The 17,662-nt window shown below is 35.7% G+C and overlaps 1 protein-coding gene across 2 annotated transcripts in view; it reads left to right on the top strand.

Moving 5' to 3' along the window:
* GLRA3 (glycine receptor alpha 3) overlaps positions 1-17,662 on the top strand; it is a 233,730-nt gene that overhangs the window by 115,544 nt on the left and 100,524 nt on the right. For both annotated transcript variants that reach the window (XM_049864199.1, XM_049864200.1), the window contains exon 5: positions 6,157-6,239. In XM_049864199.1, the coding sequence (XP_049720156.1) occupies positions 6,157-6,239 (83 nt within the window). The remainder of the gene's footprint in view (positions 1-6,156; positions 6,240-17,662) is intronic.

The following is a 17,662-nucleotide window of genomic DNA, read 5'->3' as shown; positions in this document are numbered from 1 at the left end:
CGTCACTATGAGTTGGGATTGTCTCTGTGGCAGTGAAACCTTCCTTATTTGCAAATAAAAAGTTTATCGAATAACAGCTTCCACTCATAGGTAGCAGCATCCAATCTTGTGTATCTCGAATCTCTTGAATTTTCTAGCGTTCTAGCTCTGTTTAATTTTCTTTCAAAAATACTTCCATGAAGTATTTCATGGCTCCCAAATTCAGCAAAACTGGTGCTAGTGGCAGCAGCAAGAGCGAAGAAGTATTGATTTAGAAGTGAAACATAAGGTATCCCATACAGCTTGGCTAAATATATAATGAGGTGTGTGTACAATGTCCTAATCACATAACATCCTATTCACAGCATGTGTGTATGACTATATATGCAAACATAATTGTGTTTGTAAAAGTACACATATATGTAAATCTGTACAATAAGTTTAAAAGGATGCACAATACTTTCAGAGTAATTAACTATGGAATAAGTAGTAGAATCTGGACAGAAATAAATGGAAACTAACTTTCACCATATATGTTTGTATAGTTTGACTACTTCAGAATGGGTGTGAGGCCTTATGTATGAATTAAATACACATACTTAGGTAGCAGGGGCTTTAACCTGAGGTCATGATACTTGACACATCTGTGTTGTAGATTCATATTAGGTATTGGAATCAATGACAGGTGCAAATTTTTTTTTTTCAATTTCTTTCCTGCTAATTTGAAAATTTCCTTTATGAAAGGCGTTTTGTTATTTTAGTTGTACTATAAATTGCCATGTCAATTCAGACAGGTTTTGAGTAGCAGCAGGTCAATTAACTGGGATATCCCACGAAACCATGACTTTAAACCTCTAAATGGAGAAACCAAATTCAGTGAAGTGTTTAGTTGTACATAAGCAGCCTTGGCAGCTTTTTTTTTTAATATCTATCACACTTTTACCAATTCATCTTTTTTACAAGTGTCCAACTTACTGACATCAATGACATTAATCGACTGTGCAACCATTACCCTGAATCTATACAAATTTTCCATCAGAATAAACAGAAACTCTGTTTCTTAATAAGCAGTAAACTCTCTACCCCCCTCCCTACTACCCCAAGGTACACTACTTAATTAAAAGATTGCATAAGTTGAAGATAACAACTATACTGAAACACTGACTAGTTTCAATTCTAATGCATCATAATAGAGAATCCTAAAAGTTAATTAGTACATGAAAAAGCTAAATAATTTACATAAGATTCTTGAGACCTTGTTACTATGGCCTTTGGAAATGCTCAGGTGTTTTCTGTCTTGAAGGGGAGGAATAAAACTGAAGTTACATCTCTTATAAATGGCGTCATCAATTAAGAAATGCTCCCAATTCTTGTATTACTTTGATTAAAAATATGGAATAATTCAGAAATGCATCTGTTTTCTTTCAGTACAAAGTCTGATGAAACAGGTGCTGTTTCTCAGTGTACTCTGCTCCTAATTTTTGTTTGCTGTATCCTGGCTGACATGATCAAAGAACAGATTCATTTTCTGTGAGTTGTTTTTGGACATTTCGCAGGACTTTGAAATCTTTGAATCAAACAGTGTCTTTGTGAACAAAATTTGTGTTAGAAGAAAATCTCTTTCAATTTACAAATGGAGCATCTGTGATGGTTCTGGAAAGATCTGTTTTTTTGGCCTGTTAAAAGCAGACTGTCCTGGCAAATGTAACCCACTGAACTTATGTATTTACCTGTACTTCCTCCTCAAACCCCATAAAATAAGAAATAAAGTGATTATAGGGATAAAAATGGCATTAATATAGGAAGCTAAAACTAACGCATGAGTAATGACGACATGTCTTAGGAAGCTTGAAAATGAAAGCATGGGTGAAAACTGACTTAGCAGGCTGAGATAGCTGGAACCTAAGCCTGACTGAGGGAACCCAACAAGAAAGTAAATGATTAATTTCCTTAACATTTAGAAATTTGAGGTAGCTGGGACTTCAGAACTGGCAGCCTAGAAAAGAGCTAAAAGAAGAAGAATTGATTTAATGCTTGTAGGAGCCACCGTGAACCCTCAGATGCTGATTTCCTCACCTCCCGTTCAGTATTGGGCAGAAAGCAGGAGGAGGGCAGGAACCCTCACAGAGGTAGTGCTAAGAGCTTCAGAAGTCAGGGTTCCTTGTGCAAATGGGTCTGTCATTAGACATCACACCGAGAAAATGAGGACTCCAAGAGGTTTGCATAGTGAATAATGATACTCTTGACCTCCCTAAAATGCTGGAAGCCAGACCTAAACTGCTCCCACCAAGCAAGAAACAGAATACATGTGTGATGGAGAATTTGTTAACTGTTAAGTAAAAATAGGGAAACAGATACTGAAGTGGTTGTTAAAATGAGACAATTATTAACCCCAGGAAAAAGAAAATGCTATACAAGAGCTGTAATGATAGCAAGCTGCTACGTTTAACCATGACCAATACTTACGTATTCATAACATGTTAATACTGAAGATTGTTTGCCATAGATTTTTATATAACTAAACTTGGTAGATTGGTGGAGAGTTAAATGTACATGGAGGAGTGGTATAAGGGGAAATAAATCCCTTGTAGGAAATTAATAAGCCATCAAAATTGAAGGAAAAAAAATAACATCAATTTAGATACATGAATGTAAATGACAGAAAAATAGCTATAGAAAGGCTGCCTCTGGGGTTAGGGATAGGGAGGGCAAAGGTACAATTGTTTTTTATATGCTTTATAGAACTATTTGAACCTTTAAATCCTGTGGGTGGATTATATTGATACTTTTTAAATAAAGGATTTTTCAAGTGAGGGCTTCAGAGCAATATACATGACTTGGGATCACCAGGTTTGGGATTTGATTTTACTCTACTTTTAAGCTAATAAATGGCTTGTTACTGTTTTATGGGTGCTGACAGAAGGCACAAGACTCCTGGGTCAGAGACAAAGGATCTGATTATTCACCAAAAACAAGCAGGAGTGTCAGTGTATTTGACAAAGCTCTTCCTTGCCCTCAAGCCCCCTCAGCATAATACGTTGGTCTCAGGTGAATATAACACACAAAGCCTGTTTATGTCACAGCTGTGGAACACTGAGCTTGGGAATTCCACTGCTTTTATAGCAAGCTATAAGCAAATGTTCTCTTTGTTCAGGGCAGCAAAGTTACCTCAACTCTCAAAATAGTTGTTATTGCGTTTGAGTAGATTCCAACTATTACAGAAGTTCTACTGATACACTGAATTTTGATCCCCAGGGTTACCTATCTTACAATGTTTTTAGAAATAAATTACATAAGTATAATTATTTAACTGTGTATTTAAACATATATGATACATATTTAAACATATATATGTATAATTTAGAATAGTATCTAGCACAATAAACCAAGTGGCAATTGTCTTTATGATACTAAGTTTAGAAATATTAGGAAATAATATAAATACTTTTGATTTTCATAAAGACACTAAAATATAGTCAGACTTTTTTTTAAGTTCTTCAATTAGGGATTGGGATAGGCACCATGTTCTAGGCAATGTTTGCTCAAAAAATGGATAATATGCTAAGTTTAAGGAGGTCAAATATGATAGGCAGCTTTTCAAACATTACTACTTCACCAAACCAAGACTTCTTATGGGGCAAATAAAAAATGCCGTAGCCTGTTTGTGTGTCTTGTCTCAGGAAGAGGACTTAGCGTCCTTTCTTACACAAGTAGACATTCATTTTCAGAACAGTAGATGGTGATTAGTTGTCACTTGATTTAGGTTTCTTTTGATGTTCTCTAGACATATCTTTAATTTATATGTAATGTTTTGATAAGGAAATTCAGCATAACACCCCCCAAGTTGGCACATATTTTTCATCACTACTCTATTAAAGAAGTCTTTGTTTTGTTCCTTAACGAAAAAAGAAAGAAAAGTCAGTAAGTAGATTTTCCAGGATATGATTTATGACAGAAGTTCTACAAACAGTGTTTTTCTTTGCCAAATAATTCCTTTCAAGCACTTTTTTTTTTTTTTTAAATTATGTAATGTCTCTCATTTTATGCCAGAAAAATAGCCAGGATGTGAATTTGACATTACAAACATGGTGAGTGGCTGGAAAAGATTCTCAGAATGCTATTTACTTCTATCCAAAAGGTTACAGCGTTAATTCTCCAAGCCAGCATTTGCAACTGGCTGGCCGGAGAGTGATGGATGTTTGGAAAATGAATGTGTGTAAGTTCAAAATGTACTGGTGTGTTCACTGCGCTAATAAACCCTCTGACGAAGCCGAGAACATCGTGTCCACCTACTTTTACAACGGCCTGCTTAAGAGAGAACTGTGTAAATTTCCAGGAAAGTACTTGCAGGTTTTAACCTGTCTGAGCCATGAAAAAAAAAAAAAAAAGACTTTTGAAGAGTGAACTCTATGAATTATTTTAGGGTGTTATGAACTCTGACTTGAAAAGACTTCCAAATGATCCTCCTGAAAGTCTTCTCTAAAAATTCAACAGCTTCATGTGTCTACATCTCCGAAATTATGTTAATTTTACCAACTCCATAAAACTGAGAGTGGCGACGGGGGCGGTAATAGGGAAGTTCATATGGGTGGGGGTATAGAATATATTAATAATGATTAAGGACTAATATTTTAGTGTTTATTATATGCCAAACACTTGTCTAAATTCTTTACATGTATTAACTCATGTATTGCTCTCAATGACTCTCTGGGGTTAGGTACTATTATTTTCTTCATTTTAGAAATGAGAAGACTGTAGTGAGGTAAAGTAATTTGTCTGCAATCACAAAGCTTAGGTTAATTTATCCACCTAGGAAGCTTGTCATCAGGGATCTAGTTACAGACCCCTATTCTTAATTTCAACAGGAATTCTTCCAATAAAAGAGGCTGGCTGGAAAGTTCTCACAAAAGACTTTGAATAAGCCTGGGTTTCTTTGAGTCCCAGTCTCTCCTTCTCAGGTCTCAAGAATTTCATGTTTTTGATAATCCCTGAAGAGATTAGGGATAGTATACTTTTCCAACAACAACAAATACACAAGTGATGCATAAACTGGAATGCCATTGTATTAATACTTTCTGGAAGGAATTTTTACAAAGCTTTTCCAATGGGTGAATATTAGTATCTACCATACAGGTTATCCCACTTTGTGTAAGACCAAATCGAAAGTTTGCTTGGTGATAGTCTAGAAAGATAGTTCTTGACTCCCCTGAGATCTGATGAAATACCCAAGTCCAAAACAGAAATCCTCACTGTAATAATTAGAACACACAAGTGTTCCGGATTTAGGACATTATTATTCACTAGCGATTTCTTCAGTGTTGTTACGACAATGGCTGAAATTTGTCACTCAAGGTTGCTTTTCTGCATCCTGCTTTTCCAAGCTCAGAACTCAAGTTCCTCTGATACAGTCATCCCTTTTAGCCACCATCCATGTGATTTTGGGGGAAAACGTGCATTTTTGCATTTGGTATCAATTTTATAGAATCCAATCTCAAATTTCTCTTTTGGGGGTGTCTTCTGAAAGTGTAGACCTCTTTTAGATGCCTACAGCCTTCAATAAATCAATAAATGTGTATACTTGGTTGTTGATACGACAGCTGTATGTATCCCCTCTTCAAAAAGAAAAAAGAAAAGAAAGATTTATGCATAAGGGTGCAGCCTGTTTTATGATAAATAATGTACCCAGACTGGAGATTTTTATATGAATAGATGTTAAAAGTTACCAAGAAATATTGTTTCTCAATTGTACTTTGAAAAATTCACAGCGATCACCAGTTGCCGTTAAGTCCGTTCTGACTCATGATGAACCCCTCCACAGGGTTTTCAATGGCTGTGGTTAAGTGCTGCAGCTGCTAACCAAAGGATCAGCAGTTCGAATCCACCAGGTGCTCCTTGGAAACTCTACGGGGCAGTTCTACTCTGTCCTACAGGGTCGCTATGAGTTGGAATCGACTCGACAGCACTGGATTTGTTTGGTTTTTTTTTGGCTGATTTTTCATAAGTGTGCTGCTAGACCTTTCTTCTTCAGTGCCTCTGAACAGATTCAAATCTCCAAGCTTTTGGTTAACAGTCGAGCAGGTTAAGTGTTGGCACCATCCAGGGACTCCTAACTTAACAACAGATTATTAATATTTGTCACGAATTTTCTTTAAAAAGAATTATTTTGAATTCTTTCAGATTGACATTAACGCTGTCCTGTCCAATGGATCTCAAAAATTTTCCAATGGATGTTCAGACATGTATAATGCAATTGGAAAGCTGTAAGTATGAACAACTTAACTTTCTCTGAATACTTTGAAAAATATAGTTTAAACAAACTTTTAATGGCTTATATGGATAATTTATTTTCTAATTGTTTTGGTTAGATTTTCACCAAACAGGCATGTGTTTCACCAGGTATTGAAAGGAATGATATCTATCAAAACATGTACTCTCTACTATCATAAAAAAACAAATAAAAGGTATAGAAATAACAATTTTTAAGTTTGAAAACAGGGATATGTCTCCATACAAACCATCAAAAGTATAAAGGATAATAATCATTGAAAACAAACTTTATTGAGTAGCTGCTATAGACTAAAACACTTCAGTATGTCTTATTCTAACCACAAACCATGTTTCCACGTATAAAAACAGTCATTTTAGGTGATTTGACCATTGCGTTCCAATTTATGGAGGCGATTATGACAAACCAACTCTCTGGCTCCAAAGGGTATGATCTGCCATACCTTCCTACAGCCCCTTAAAAAAATACACTTTGGAGCCAGAGAGTTGGTTTGTCATAATCGCCTCCATAAATTGGAACGCAATGGTCAAATCACCTAAAATGACTGTTTTTATACGTGGAAACATGGTTTGTGGTTAGAATAAGACATACGGGAAGTGTAACTACTATTTATTCAGAGTGTGCTCTGCTGGGTATGTTATGTACATTAACTCAAGAGAAAAAAATTTCCCACATTTTATCAGAAACTTATGCAAGCTTGCAGGCATCCTTTAGATTTATTCTTCCAAAGTGCACCCAGGTACATTATTGTTAATATTAACACAAATGAAACCTTTAGAATCTTCAGTTTCCCTTTTTTCTCTTTTCCAACCATAAAAGTCAGAATTATACACTATTTTTTTCTTATAGCCCTGTATCTATTGTACCAGGGGGGAAAAGCCTGTTTCGAAGTGTTCCTTGAGGAAAATTTGAGGGTATAGGGTGGCTCTGCGTCGGAATCCATTGGAGAGCAAAGGGGAGGAGTTTGGTTTTTGGTTGGTCGCTTCCGGGTCTGAGGCAAGATATGCAGTATGATGGAGTTGCCACTAGATGGCGTGCCTGCTTCGTGGGGGGAGTGCCACCATTCCCTATACTTGGTTTCTCTGCGGTGGTTTAGAAACACAACTTCGATAATAACCCTTTCTTGTTAAATTTAATGCGTTAGTTTTGTAAGTAGTTCTTAAATGTTAAGCATACATATAAATAAAGAACTAAAATAAATGAGGGGAAAATAATATCGTTTTAGTTATGGGGGTACTTAGCAATATTAAATAGGAGGGGCAACGGAAGATTCATGGCAGCGCAGATTTCTGAACTGTACATAAAGAAAGCTCTTGCTTTCTTTTTTACATAAAGAAAGGCATTTTGAGGACAGCCTTATTCTGTATCTTTGTTGCAACTAGGTAGATGGTAGGAAATAGAGAAAAAAATTATGTGCAAACAGCCTAAGATAAGACTGGTACCCTAGTTAATAAGCACTGGATGTTGGACATTATTCAATAGTCAGTAAGGAGCTGTTCAAGATTTAGGAGCAAGATAATGACTTGGTTAATACTACAGACCACCACCAATCAGTCAGTTTCTGTACCGTGGTGGCTTGTCTGTAGCTATGATGCTGGAAGCTATGCTACCGGTATTTCAGCAGAGTTTCCACACTAAGACAGAGTAGGAAGAAGGGACTGGCTATCTATTTATGCAGATTAGTCCGCGAAGGGCTTATGGGTCACAGCAGAGGATTGTCTGATATAGTGTTGGAAGAAGAACCCCCTGGGTTGGAAGGGACTACACAATGGCCACGACAATGGACTCAGACATACCAACAACCACAAAACTTGTGCAGGAGGGGCAATGTTTCATTCTGTGCTAGGTGCGATGGCCATGAGCTGGAGCAAGTTCAACAGCAACTAATACTGACTTGCCTCAAAAGAGTATTTCAGCCAAATGAACCAAGATTATTTGAGAAGATTTCGTAATATTCCAGCAAAAAGAACAGAAAGTAGGGACAAAAGGGAATGATATGAAATATACAAACAATAGAGGTTGATACAAATTGGATGTGAAAGCTGTGGGCACCAATGAATCAGGGCTGAAGAGCTTAGATAAAGGGGATCATACCAGGAGCTTTATCAGAAAAAGAGAACATAGGACAAGAAGTACCTGATGAAACGCATGTTGGTAAATCCAATTTAATGTGTTTCAGACTTCTTGTACACTAATGTCTAAAGCCAAAAGAAGATGTTAGAAATAGAGATACACTTTAAGAGACACATACAGAATGGTTCAAAGAATCAAGTGCATTAATTGAAAGTCAAAATAAGGAGAAGAAAAACAAGGACACGCCCTTAAGAAATGCCTGTATTTGGGGTTTCTCGAAGAAATTCCAGACCACGGGTTGTCATAGAGGGCAAATTAAAAGCAGTATTATTCATTCTCAAAAGAGAAGAGGCATTCAAGGAGAGTGTTTAATAGGAGCAAATGCTGAAAAAAATGTTTTAAAAACTATCATTAAAAAACAGTCATTGCTATTATGACAATCAAAGAAAAGTTTGATTAAAATGACGAGGGTCAAAGTTAGATTCCAAAGAGTTAAAAAAAATAAATACATAAAGTGGGTGATGAGAAAGTGGGAGTAGTGAAAGAAATCTGTTATTATGTGAATGTTAGTTATTAAAGAAAGATGAGAAGAATTACATGCCTGAGGGATAGCTGAGTCACTGGACTTCTTTTATGGAATAAGGGAAGCTCGCTGGGGTTATTTTGCAGGACACAGGGCTGACATAACAAGATTTTGCATATTTTTGCCTTTCCAAGAACATTTCCAAATCAATATAAAACCCAAAGTGGGAAAACAGAGCCTCTTGCCTCTGCCCCTAATTCCTCTTTCAGGAATAATGGGATTAACTCAACTGGCCCTTTATTATTTCAGAAACATTAAACATCCCCTACTCTCTTTTTTTTTACTCTCTTATTAGAGATTATTTAAGCCCACAATATAGACAATGTTTACTAAACACCATCAGCAGGCATTAAGAAAATCCTGTCAGTCAAAGTAGAAGCTACTAAAGTAAAATTCTTGTTAATCAAATTATTTTGCATAATTTTTTACATAATGGCTTAAAGGGACAAATTAATGAGTTTGAGTAAAAATGAACAAGAGAGTAGTTTCTAAAAATACTCAGGAGCTATAAAAAGTCCATTGTCCACTGCTGAATGAATCGTGACTGCAGAGGGAGAAAACAAGACAAACGGGGGTGAGAGATACGGAGAACAAGGGGGAAAGAAACATGATTTAAAAGCAAAAGTCTCAACGGCCTGTGATGATCACATAAACTTACTGAAAGTTAACAAACATTCATTATATGTATGTCGATGGTGAGGACCCCTCTAAGTCACCTGGGAAATATAAATTCCTTTATTCATCAATTTAGAAAATCTATCCAATATCTGGAAACCCTGGTGGCATAGTGGTTAAGTGCTACCGCTGCTAACCAAGGGGGCGGCAGTTCAAATCCACCAGCCGCTCCTTGGAAGCTCTGTGGGGCAGTTCTACTCTGTCCTACAGGGCTGCTATGGGTCGGAATCGACTCGACGGCAGTGGGTTTTTATCAAATATCTGATATATTCCGTGTACTATGCTGGGTGATACAGCAATAAATACTGCACAAAAGTCTCTCTTTCAAGGACTTCAGGGACTAGTGGAGGAGTCATTTGTTGAATATAATAATTCAAATAAAGGTGATAAGCATATATAAACAGCAAACTAAGTTAGCATGAAGAAGCAAGTGAATAAGGGAAGAGCTGTATTGAGGGTAAATAAATAACTTAGAATAAAGTATTTTGTTTAAGTAGCAAGGGCCCCACACAACCCAAAAATATATACTCATGACTTGGATTTAAAATCTTGGGTGACATAAATTATTATATAAATTATTAGCGAGGAGAAAAAAAGTTCTAGAGAGGAGATATGCAGGGAGAATCCAAAGGGAAGAGAATTTTTTCATTAGAAATTAATGAGAAAAACCAACACAAGTATGAGTCTTCATTAGTTAAGGATAACAACCAAAACATAAAAATAGAGTGAATAACTTAAAAGCCAGAACTAAAAATTTCAATTCACCTAATAAAATATGGGAAAGGAGAAAAATAAAAGAAATAAAAATAAAGTATTATATATATATATACTCGTATATACACATATATGTACATATATAAAGCATATATATACATGTACTATACTTTATTTCTATTTCTTTTTTTTTTCTCCTTGTTCCCCGCCCCCGCACCGGTCTCTGAAGAAGGACATCATGCTTTGTAAAGCAGAGGGTCAGTGAAAAAGAGAAAGGCCCTCAACAGATGGTTTGGCACAGTGGCTCTAACAATGGGCTCAAGCAGGACGATTGTGAGGATGGCGCAGGGCTGGGCAGTGTTTTATTTTGTTGTGCATAGTGTTGCTGTGAGTTGGAACTGACTCAATGGTACCTAACAACAACATATATAAAGCATAACAAGAGAGCAAAAAATAGCTCTCAATATCAAAACAATTAAAACAAATGCAAATAGATTAAATGCACATAGCAAGATAAAGAAATCCTCAAAATTGAGGTCCACAAATTTCAAGACGTAACAACATATTCTCAAATAAACACTTCTTAAAAATAGTATGCAAAAAAATTTGGAAGAAAAATGGAAAATTTATATCAGACAAATATATCTTAGAGAAATCCATGATAATGATTTTAATTAAATAAATTGTAGAAAAAAATAGATCACTGCCTGAATTTTGACAAATTTTATAACCTATTCACACTCTGATGAAACTGTTTAAGAAAAATAAAATTAGATTACATATAAAAAGTACAGAATGAAGGGAAGGAAATAGTGGTAAATATACCAGATTAGAAACAATAAAAGAATTTTCAATGAAACTCTGCCTTCTTAAGTCATATCTAGTGACCTGCCATTAGAAAGGACTGCAGAATCTGCTCCGGTGACTATGGAATAAAAGCCAAAGTTTTATTTGAAGAGAAAGAAGTCTGTGGAAAAGAAATCCATGTAGATACCTAATTTAATCCTAAATTTATGAGAAGTTCGAAGAGCTGAGGCAATAATGAGAAAAACAAAAGAAATATTCTGAAAACTTTTTGAAGTCTTCAAGAGATTTGCTAACTAATGGGAAGAATTAAGCATAAAGACGATTCTACCAACGTTTCTCTCAATCAGGAGAATTGAATGTTCTACATTATGAATTAGAAAAAAAAATGTAGGAGATTAACAGAAAAAGTAGAGATAGATTTCTGCTTGAGCATGCTGCATTTCATGTGAAAATATATATTCAATTAGGAATTTATTTTGGATTATTTGAAGTTTTGGATTAGAGCTTGAATTAGGAGTGATTATGGAGATACGGGAAACCCTGGTGGCTAGTGGTTAAGTGTTACAGCTGCTAACCAAGAGGTCGGCAGTTTGAATCCACTAGTGGCTCCTTGGAAACTCTATGGGGCAGTTCTGTTCTGTCCTATAGGGTCGCTATGAGTAGAAATTGACTCAATGGCAGTGGGTATTTGGTATGGAGATATGGAGAAATACGTTTAGAAATCTTGTATACAGTCATGAATATAAATGAGCTCTCTAAAGAACATGAATATGGAAAATGAGGAACAAGAAAGAGCAAGGGAAAAAGAGCATCACACAATTTAAGAAAAACTGAGGACAGAGGAAGAAGTAAAACAGAGACAGACAATGAAAAACTCTTTGTGACATTTTAAAAATGTTTCCTAGAGGTTTTTTTTTTTTAAAAAAAAAATAAATGTCATTAACATAGTTTTATTAATCCCAGGGGTGTAGATTCATTCCACTGTACGTAAGGTTGCCCTGAGTTGGTGCTGACATGACAGCATCTAAAAAAAGAACAGTAGCAAATTCCTAGAGCGCTTGAACTTCAAGAAATCAAAAATTGACATTAAGGATAAATCAAAATGTGTTAGTTGTAACAAAAATGGTGTTCACCATAGTGGTCTATTCTGCTGACACTTCAAGTCAAATGAAATAACCGCAGTAAAATTCAAACTTTACCCTTACATTGACTTTGAAAGCCATATCCCATCACCAAGGATTCCATTGAAGCCAAAGGAATGTTAAAACAAATAGCTCCATTTACATGTTCCAAGTTCACATGTTTCCCTTATCAAATATAAAGGCTTACCCCATAGCATAGTTATTCCTCATCTCTCCACAGAGTATTGCCTGCTACATAAGCCAGAAGTTCAACATCCCATGTATATCTTTGGTCTAGAATATCCTTCAATAAATCTCACAAGAGAATTCTGGGATAAATACGGTGATGCATGTCTTTGAGTGTGAATAAAAAGTGTTGGTTTCATTTATTTATCTTTCTTTTAAATATATATTTTTTACTCTCTAGTTCAGCCAGAAAACACAGGCCAGTTACAATGACAACTTGCCTCTCCAGAATTTTTATCCATAGACCAAAAAACCAAACCCACTGCCTTCGAGTATATTCCTAATAAAGTAGTAATAAAAAATAAATTGCATGTGCACAGAGATGATTCTACAGTAAAGCTCTTCTTTTCATAAATGCTTTATTTAATTTATTTAGTATGAAGTAATTTGATTTCCAATTTTCTTGTGCAGTTATTGCACTAATATATGAAATTGAGTAGAGTTTCTAACGAAGATGAGCTAAACAGGAGGTCCCTGACTTACGGTCTGAGTTACAATGAACTGCACTTACAACTACCATTTTTGATTATGACTTGTGTATTTTTATGTACGTGTTAAAATATGTCGGTAAGTTTGTATGTAGTGTTTCCAACCACCAAAGACAAATAAAGATTGGATTTACAAAGATACTGATAATAAAAAGCAATCACAATGAAAACTAAAAATTAAAAAATGAGGTATTGGACTTATGTCAGAACTGGCCTATGCTGGAGTCATTGAAACAGAACCCCGTGATAAGTCGGGGACTACCTGTACACTCAAGTAGCCGCTAGCTTGCCTTCTCTGGATTAGGCTCTATTCCCTTACTGAACTCCAGGATCCACTCCACGTTCCTTTTTTATTTTGTTTGTTTTGTTTGCTTGTTTTTTTAAACTGCTTGTATAAATCAAAACATAAAGCTCTCTTTTGGAAAGTCGAATCTACATTGATATCACAGTTTTACATATAGATGCATTTTGTTTACCTTGTAAATAGCTCATCTGTGAGGAAAAGAAACACAATTGCTTTATAATTTAGATTATGCCCTTAAGAACCTTACACTCCAAAAAAGAATAGAATAAGTGGAAAAATGAAAGGTTTAATTTTCAGCCTTTTATTTACGTCATAAAGAAAATTTCTAAGTGGGCAATTTTTCCAGCAGTGGAAAAAATAGTTTTTTTTTTTCTTTTTTCCCCTAAATCATGGAATAATACTGGTTAATATTTAGAGTCATAATAATAAAGCTTTGTCGTTAATTAAAACATCAGATACGTAGACATCAGGTACATAAGGTATCACCATATACACACTCTAATTTTTTTATTTTTTATATCTGAAGAGGAATGTGGATAACAAAAGGTGAAAAGTTACCAATGTGTAAAAGTTAAAGACATTTTGATTATTTAAGTTCAAAAAGAGATGATAAAGAGATTATTCAGTAAAGAAAAGGCTGTTTTCCACAAAAAGCCTACATTCTTAAAATTGAAGAAAAATTAATTTGTAAGAGTCAACCTGAAAAAAAAAATGTACTGATGAAAATGTAACAAACTTTTAAAATATGTTTTAATGGAGATTTTGGACAGAAATTTCTAAACATAGATGAGGTATTTTCAGTATTTAATTTTTCAGATTCATTTCAAAACCATTTCTGATATTACTTAAACTGGTTATTCTAGGATTTATGCTGAGACTAGCTCAGGCAGAAAATAGAAAAAGGCGATGACTTTTCACAATTATTTCCTAAAAATCTCTACTGTTATTCAAATTCTTTTATAATTTAGCACTGCAGACGTCATTTAAAACAGTGCTCTGTCTTTTGCTTGACCAGTCATAAATGCAATTATTTCCTGTTTTCTGAGTATCTGCTATTTAAGCCTTTGTAGATTAGAAAGCACAAGTCCTCCCAAGACAAAAATGTTCATTAATGAATTAGTTTAAAAATCACCCCCCACTTAACCATTTAATAGTCTCTCATGATTAACACCAATGGATCTCCCCTCTCGATCCATCCAAATCTTTGTAGATTGTGACTTTGCTGATTATCAAATTTTTTTTAACACATGAAAATGTAATATAAATATGTAGTGAAAATCTAACAAAAAGATGATGTCACAATAGATTTATATCTGATTTCATCTTGCTGTTGCTATAAGTTGTGGTTGGGTCAGTTCCAATTGTACAACAAAATGGAACACTGCCCCACCCTGCAGCATTCTCTCAATCATTGCTATGTCTGAGCCCATTGTTGCAGCCATTGTGCCAGTCCATCTGGTTGAGGGTATTCCTCCTTTTCAATGACCTTCTACTTTACCAAGCATGATATCCTTCTCCAGGGAGTTGTCCCTCCTGATAACATGTCAAAAGTACGTAAGATGAAGTCTCGCCATCATTGCTTCTAAGGAACATTCTGGCTGCCCTTCTTCTAACACAGGCTTGTTCATTCTTCTGGCAGTCCATGATATATTCAATATTCTTCCCCAACACCAAAATTCATTCTTCTTTGGTCTTCTTTTAGTCCTCAAAGTGATATCTTTGCTTTTGAACACTTTAAAGAAGTCTTTTGCAGCAGATTTGCCTGTTGCAATATGTCATTTGATTTCTTGACGGCTGATTCCATGGGCATTGATTGTGGATCCAAGTAAAATGAAATCATTGACAATTTCAATATTTTGCCCATTTATTGTGATGTTTCTTACTGGTCCAGTTGTGAGGATTTTTTGTTTTCTTTATATTGAGGTGCAATCCATATTGAAGGCTGTGGTCTTCAATCTTCATCAGTAAGTGCTACAAGTCCTCTTCACTTTCAGCAAGCAAGGTTGTGTCATCTGCATAACGCAGGTTGTTAACGAGTCTTCCTCCAATCCTGACGCTGCATCCTTGTTCATATAGTCCAGCTTCTCGGATTATTTTCCGAGCATACAGATTTAATAGATATAGTCAGAGGATACAACCCTACGATGCTCCTTTCCTCAGTTTAAACCACACAGTACCCCCTTGTTCTGTTCAAAGGTCTATGTACATGTTCTGCATGAGCACAATTAAGTCTTCAGGAATTCCATTCTTCTCAATGTTATTCATAATTTGCTCTGATTCACACAGTTGAATGAATTTGCATAGTCAACAAAACACAGGTAAGCTTCTTTCTAGTATTCTCTGCTTTCATCCAAGATACACCTGACATCAGTAATGATATCTCTTGTCCTCATCTGGATTCACCTTGAATTTTTGGTAGTTTCCTGTTGATATACTGCTGCAACCGCTTTTGAATAATCTTCACCAAATTTTACTTGGGTGTGATATTAATGATAAAAATACTGTTCGATAATTCCTGCATTGGGTTGGATCATCTTTCTTTGGAATGAGGACAAATATGGATCTCTTCCAGTCAGTTGGCTAGTAAACTGTCTTCCAAATTTCTTGACATAAACAAGTGAGCACCTCCAGAGCTGCATCCGTTTGTAGAAACGTCTCAATTGTACTCCGTCAATTCCTGAAGCCTAGTTTTTCGTCATTCCTTTCAGTGTAGCTTGGACTTCTTCCTTCAGCACCATCAGTCCTTGGTCATATGCTACCTCCTGAAATGAATGAACATCAATCAATTCTTTTTGGTACAGTGACTCTGTGTGTTCCTTCCTTCATTTCTGATGCTTCCTGTGTTGTTCAATATTTTTGCCGTAGAACCCTTTGATAGCGCGACTCGAGGCTTGAATTTTTTCTTTAGTCCTTTCAGCTTGAGGAATGCCAAGTGTCTTCTTCCCTTTTGGTTTTCTAACTCAGGTCTTTGTACACTTCATTATAATACTTTACTTTGGCTTCTTAAGTATCCCTTTGAAATCCTGTTCAGCTCTTTTACTTCATCATTTCTTATATTTGCTTTAGCTATTGGACTTTCAAGAGCAAGTTTCAGAGTCTCTTCTGACATCCATTTTGGTCTTTTCTTTCCTGTCTTTTAAAAGACTTTTTGCTTTCTTCATGTATGATGTCTTTGATATCTTCCCACTACTCTGTCTGGTATGTGGTCATTAGTGTTCAATGTGTCAAATTTATTCTTGAGATAGTCTCTAAATTCAGGTGGAATATACTCAAGGTTGTATTTTGGCTTGCATGGACTTGCTCTAATTTTCTTTCGGTTCAACGCGTACTTGCATATGAGCAAATTACTGTCTGTTCCACGGTTGGCCCCTGGCCTTGTTCTGACTGATGATATCGAGCTTCTCCATCATCTCTTTTTCCATAAATGTAGTCAATTTGATTCCTGTTTTCCAGCTGGTGAGGTCCACATGTATGGTCACTGTTTATGTTGTTAAGAAAGGTATTTGCAATGAACAAGTCATTGGTCTTGCAAAACTCTATCATGTAATCTCTGGAATTGTTCTTATCACCAAGACCATATTTTCCAACTACCAATCCTTCTTCTTTGTTTCCAACTTTCACATTCCAATCACCAGAAATTATCAATGCATCTTGATTGCATGTTTGATCAACTTTAGACTGCAGAAGTTAGAAAAATCATCAGTTTTCTCATCTTTGGCATTAGTGGTTGGTACATAAACTTCTACAATAGTTGTATTAACTGGTCTTCCTTGTAGGTGTGTGAATATTATCTTGTCACTGTCAGAGTTGTACTTCCGCATAGATCTTCAAATGTTCTTTTTGATGATAAATGTGTCACCATTCCTCTTCAATTTGTCATTCCCAGCATAGTAGACCACATGATTGCCTGATTCAAAATGACCGACATCAACTCATTTCAGCTTAATAATTCCTAGGATATTGATCTTTATGCGATCCATTTCATTTTTGATGACTTCCAATTTTCCTAGATTCATAATTCATCCATTCCAGGTTGTGATTATTAATGGATGTTTGCAACAGTTTTCATTTTGAGTTGTTCCACATCAGCAAACGATGGTCCCTAAAGTTTTATTCCTTCCATTTCATTAAGATCAACTTTACTTTGAGGAGGCAGCTCTTCCCCAGTTGTAGTTTGAGTGCCTTCTGAGCTGAGGGGTTCATCTTCCAGCACTATATCAGACAATGTTTCGCTGTTATTCATAAGATTTTTACTGCCCAGTTTTTTCAGGAGTAGACTGCCAGGTCCTTCTTCCTAGTCTGTCTTAGTCTGGAAGCTCAGCTGAAACCTGTCCACCATGGGTAACCCTGCTGGCATTTGAAATACCTGATGGCATAGCTTTCAAC

This window comes from Elephas maximus, chromosome 21, assembly GCF_024166365.1.
Source record: "Elephas maximus indicus isolate mEleMax1 chromosome 21, mEleMax1 primary haplotype, whole genome shotgun sequence".
In the NCBI taxonomy this organism is placed as follows: Eukaryota; Metazoa; Chordata; class Mammalia; order Proboscidea; family Elephantidae; genus Elephas; species Elephas maximus.
The sequence above is the reverse complement of the archived record's forward strand: the minus strand, read 5'-3'. Positions and strand labels throughout refer to the sequence as shown.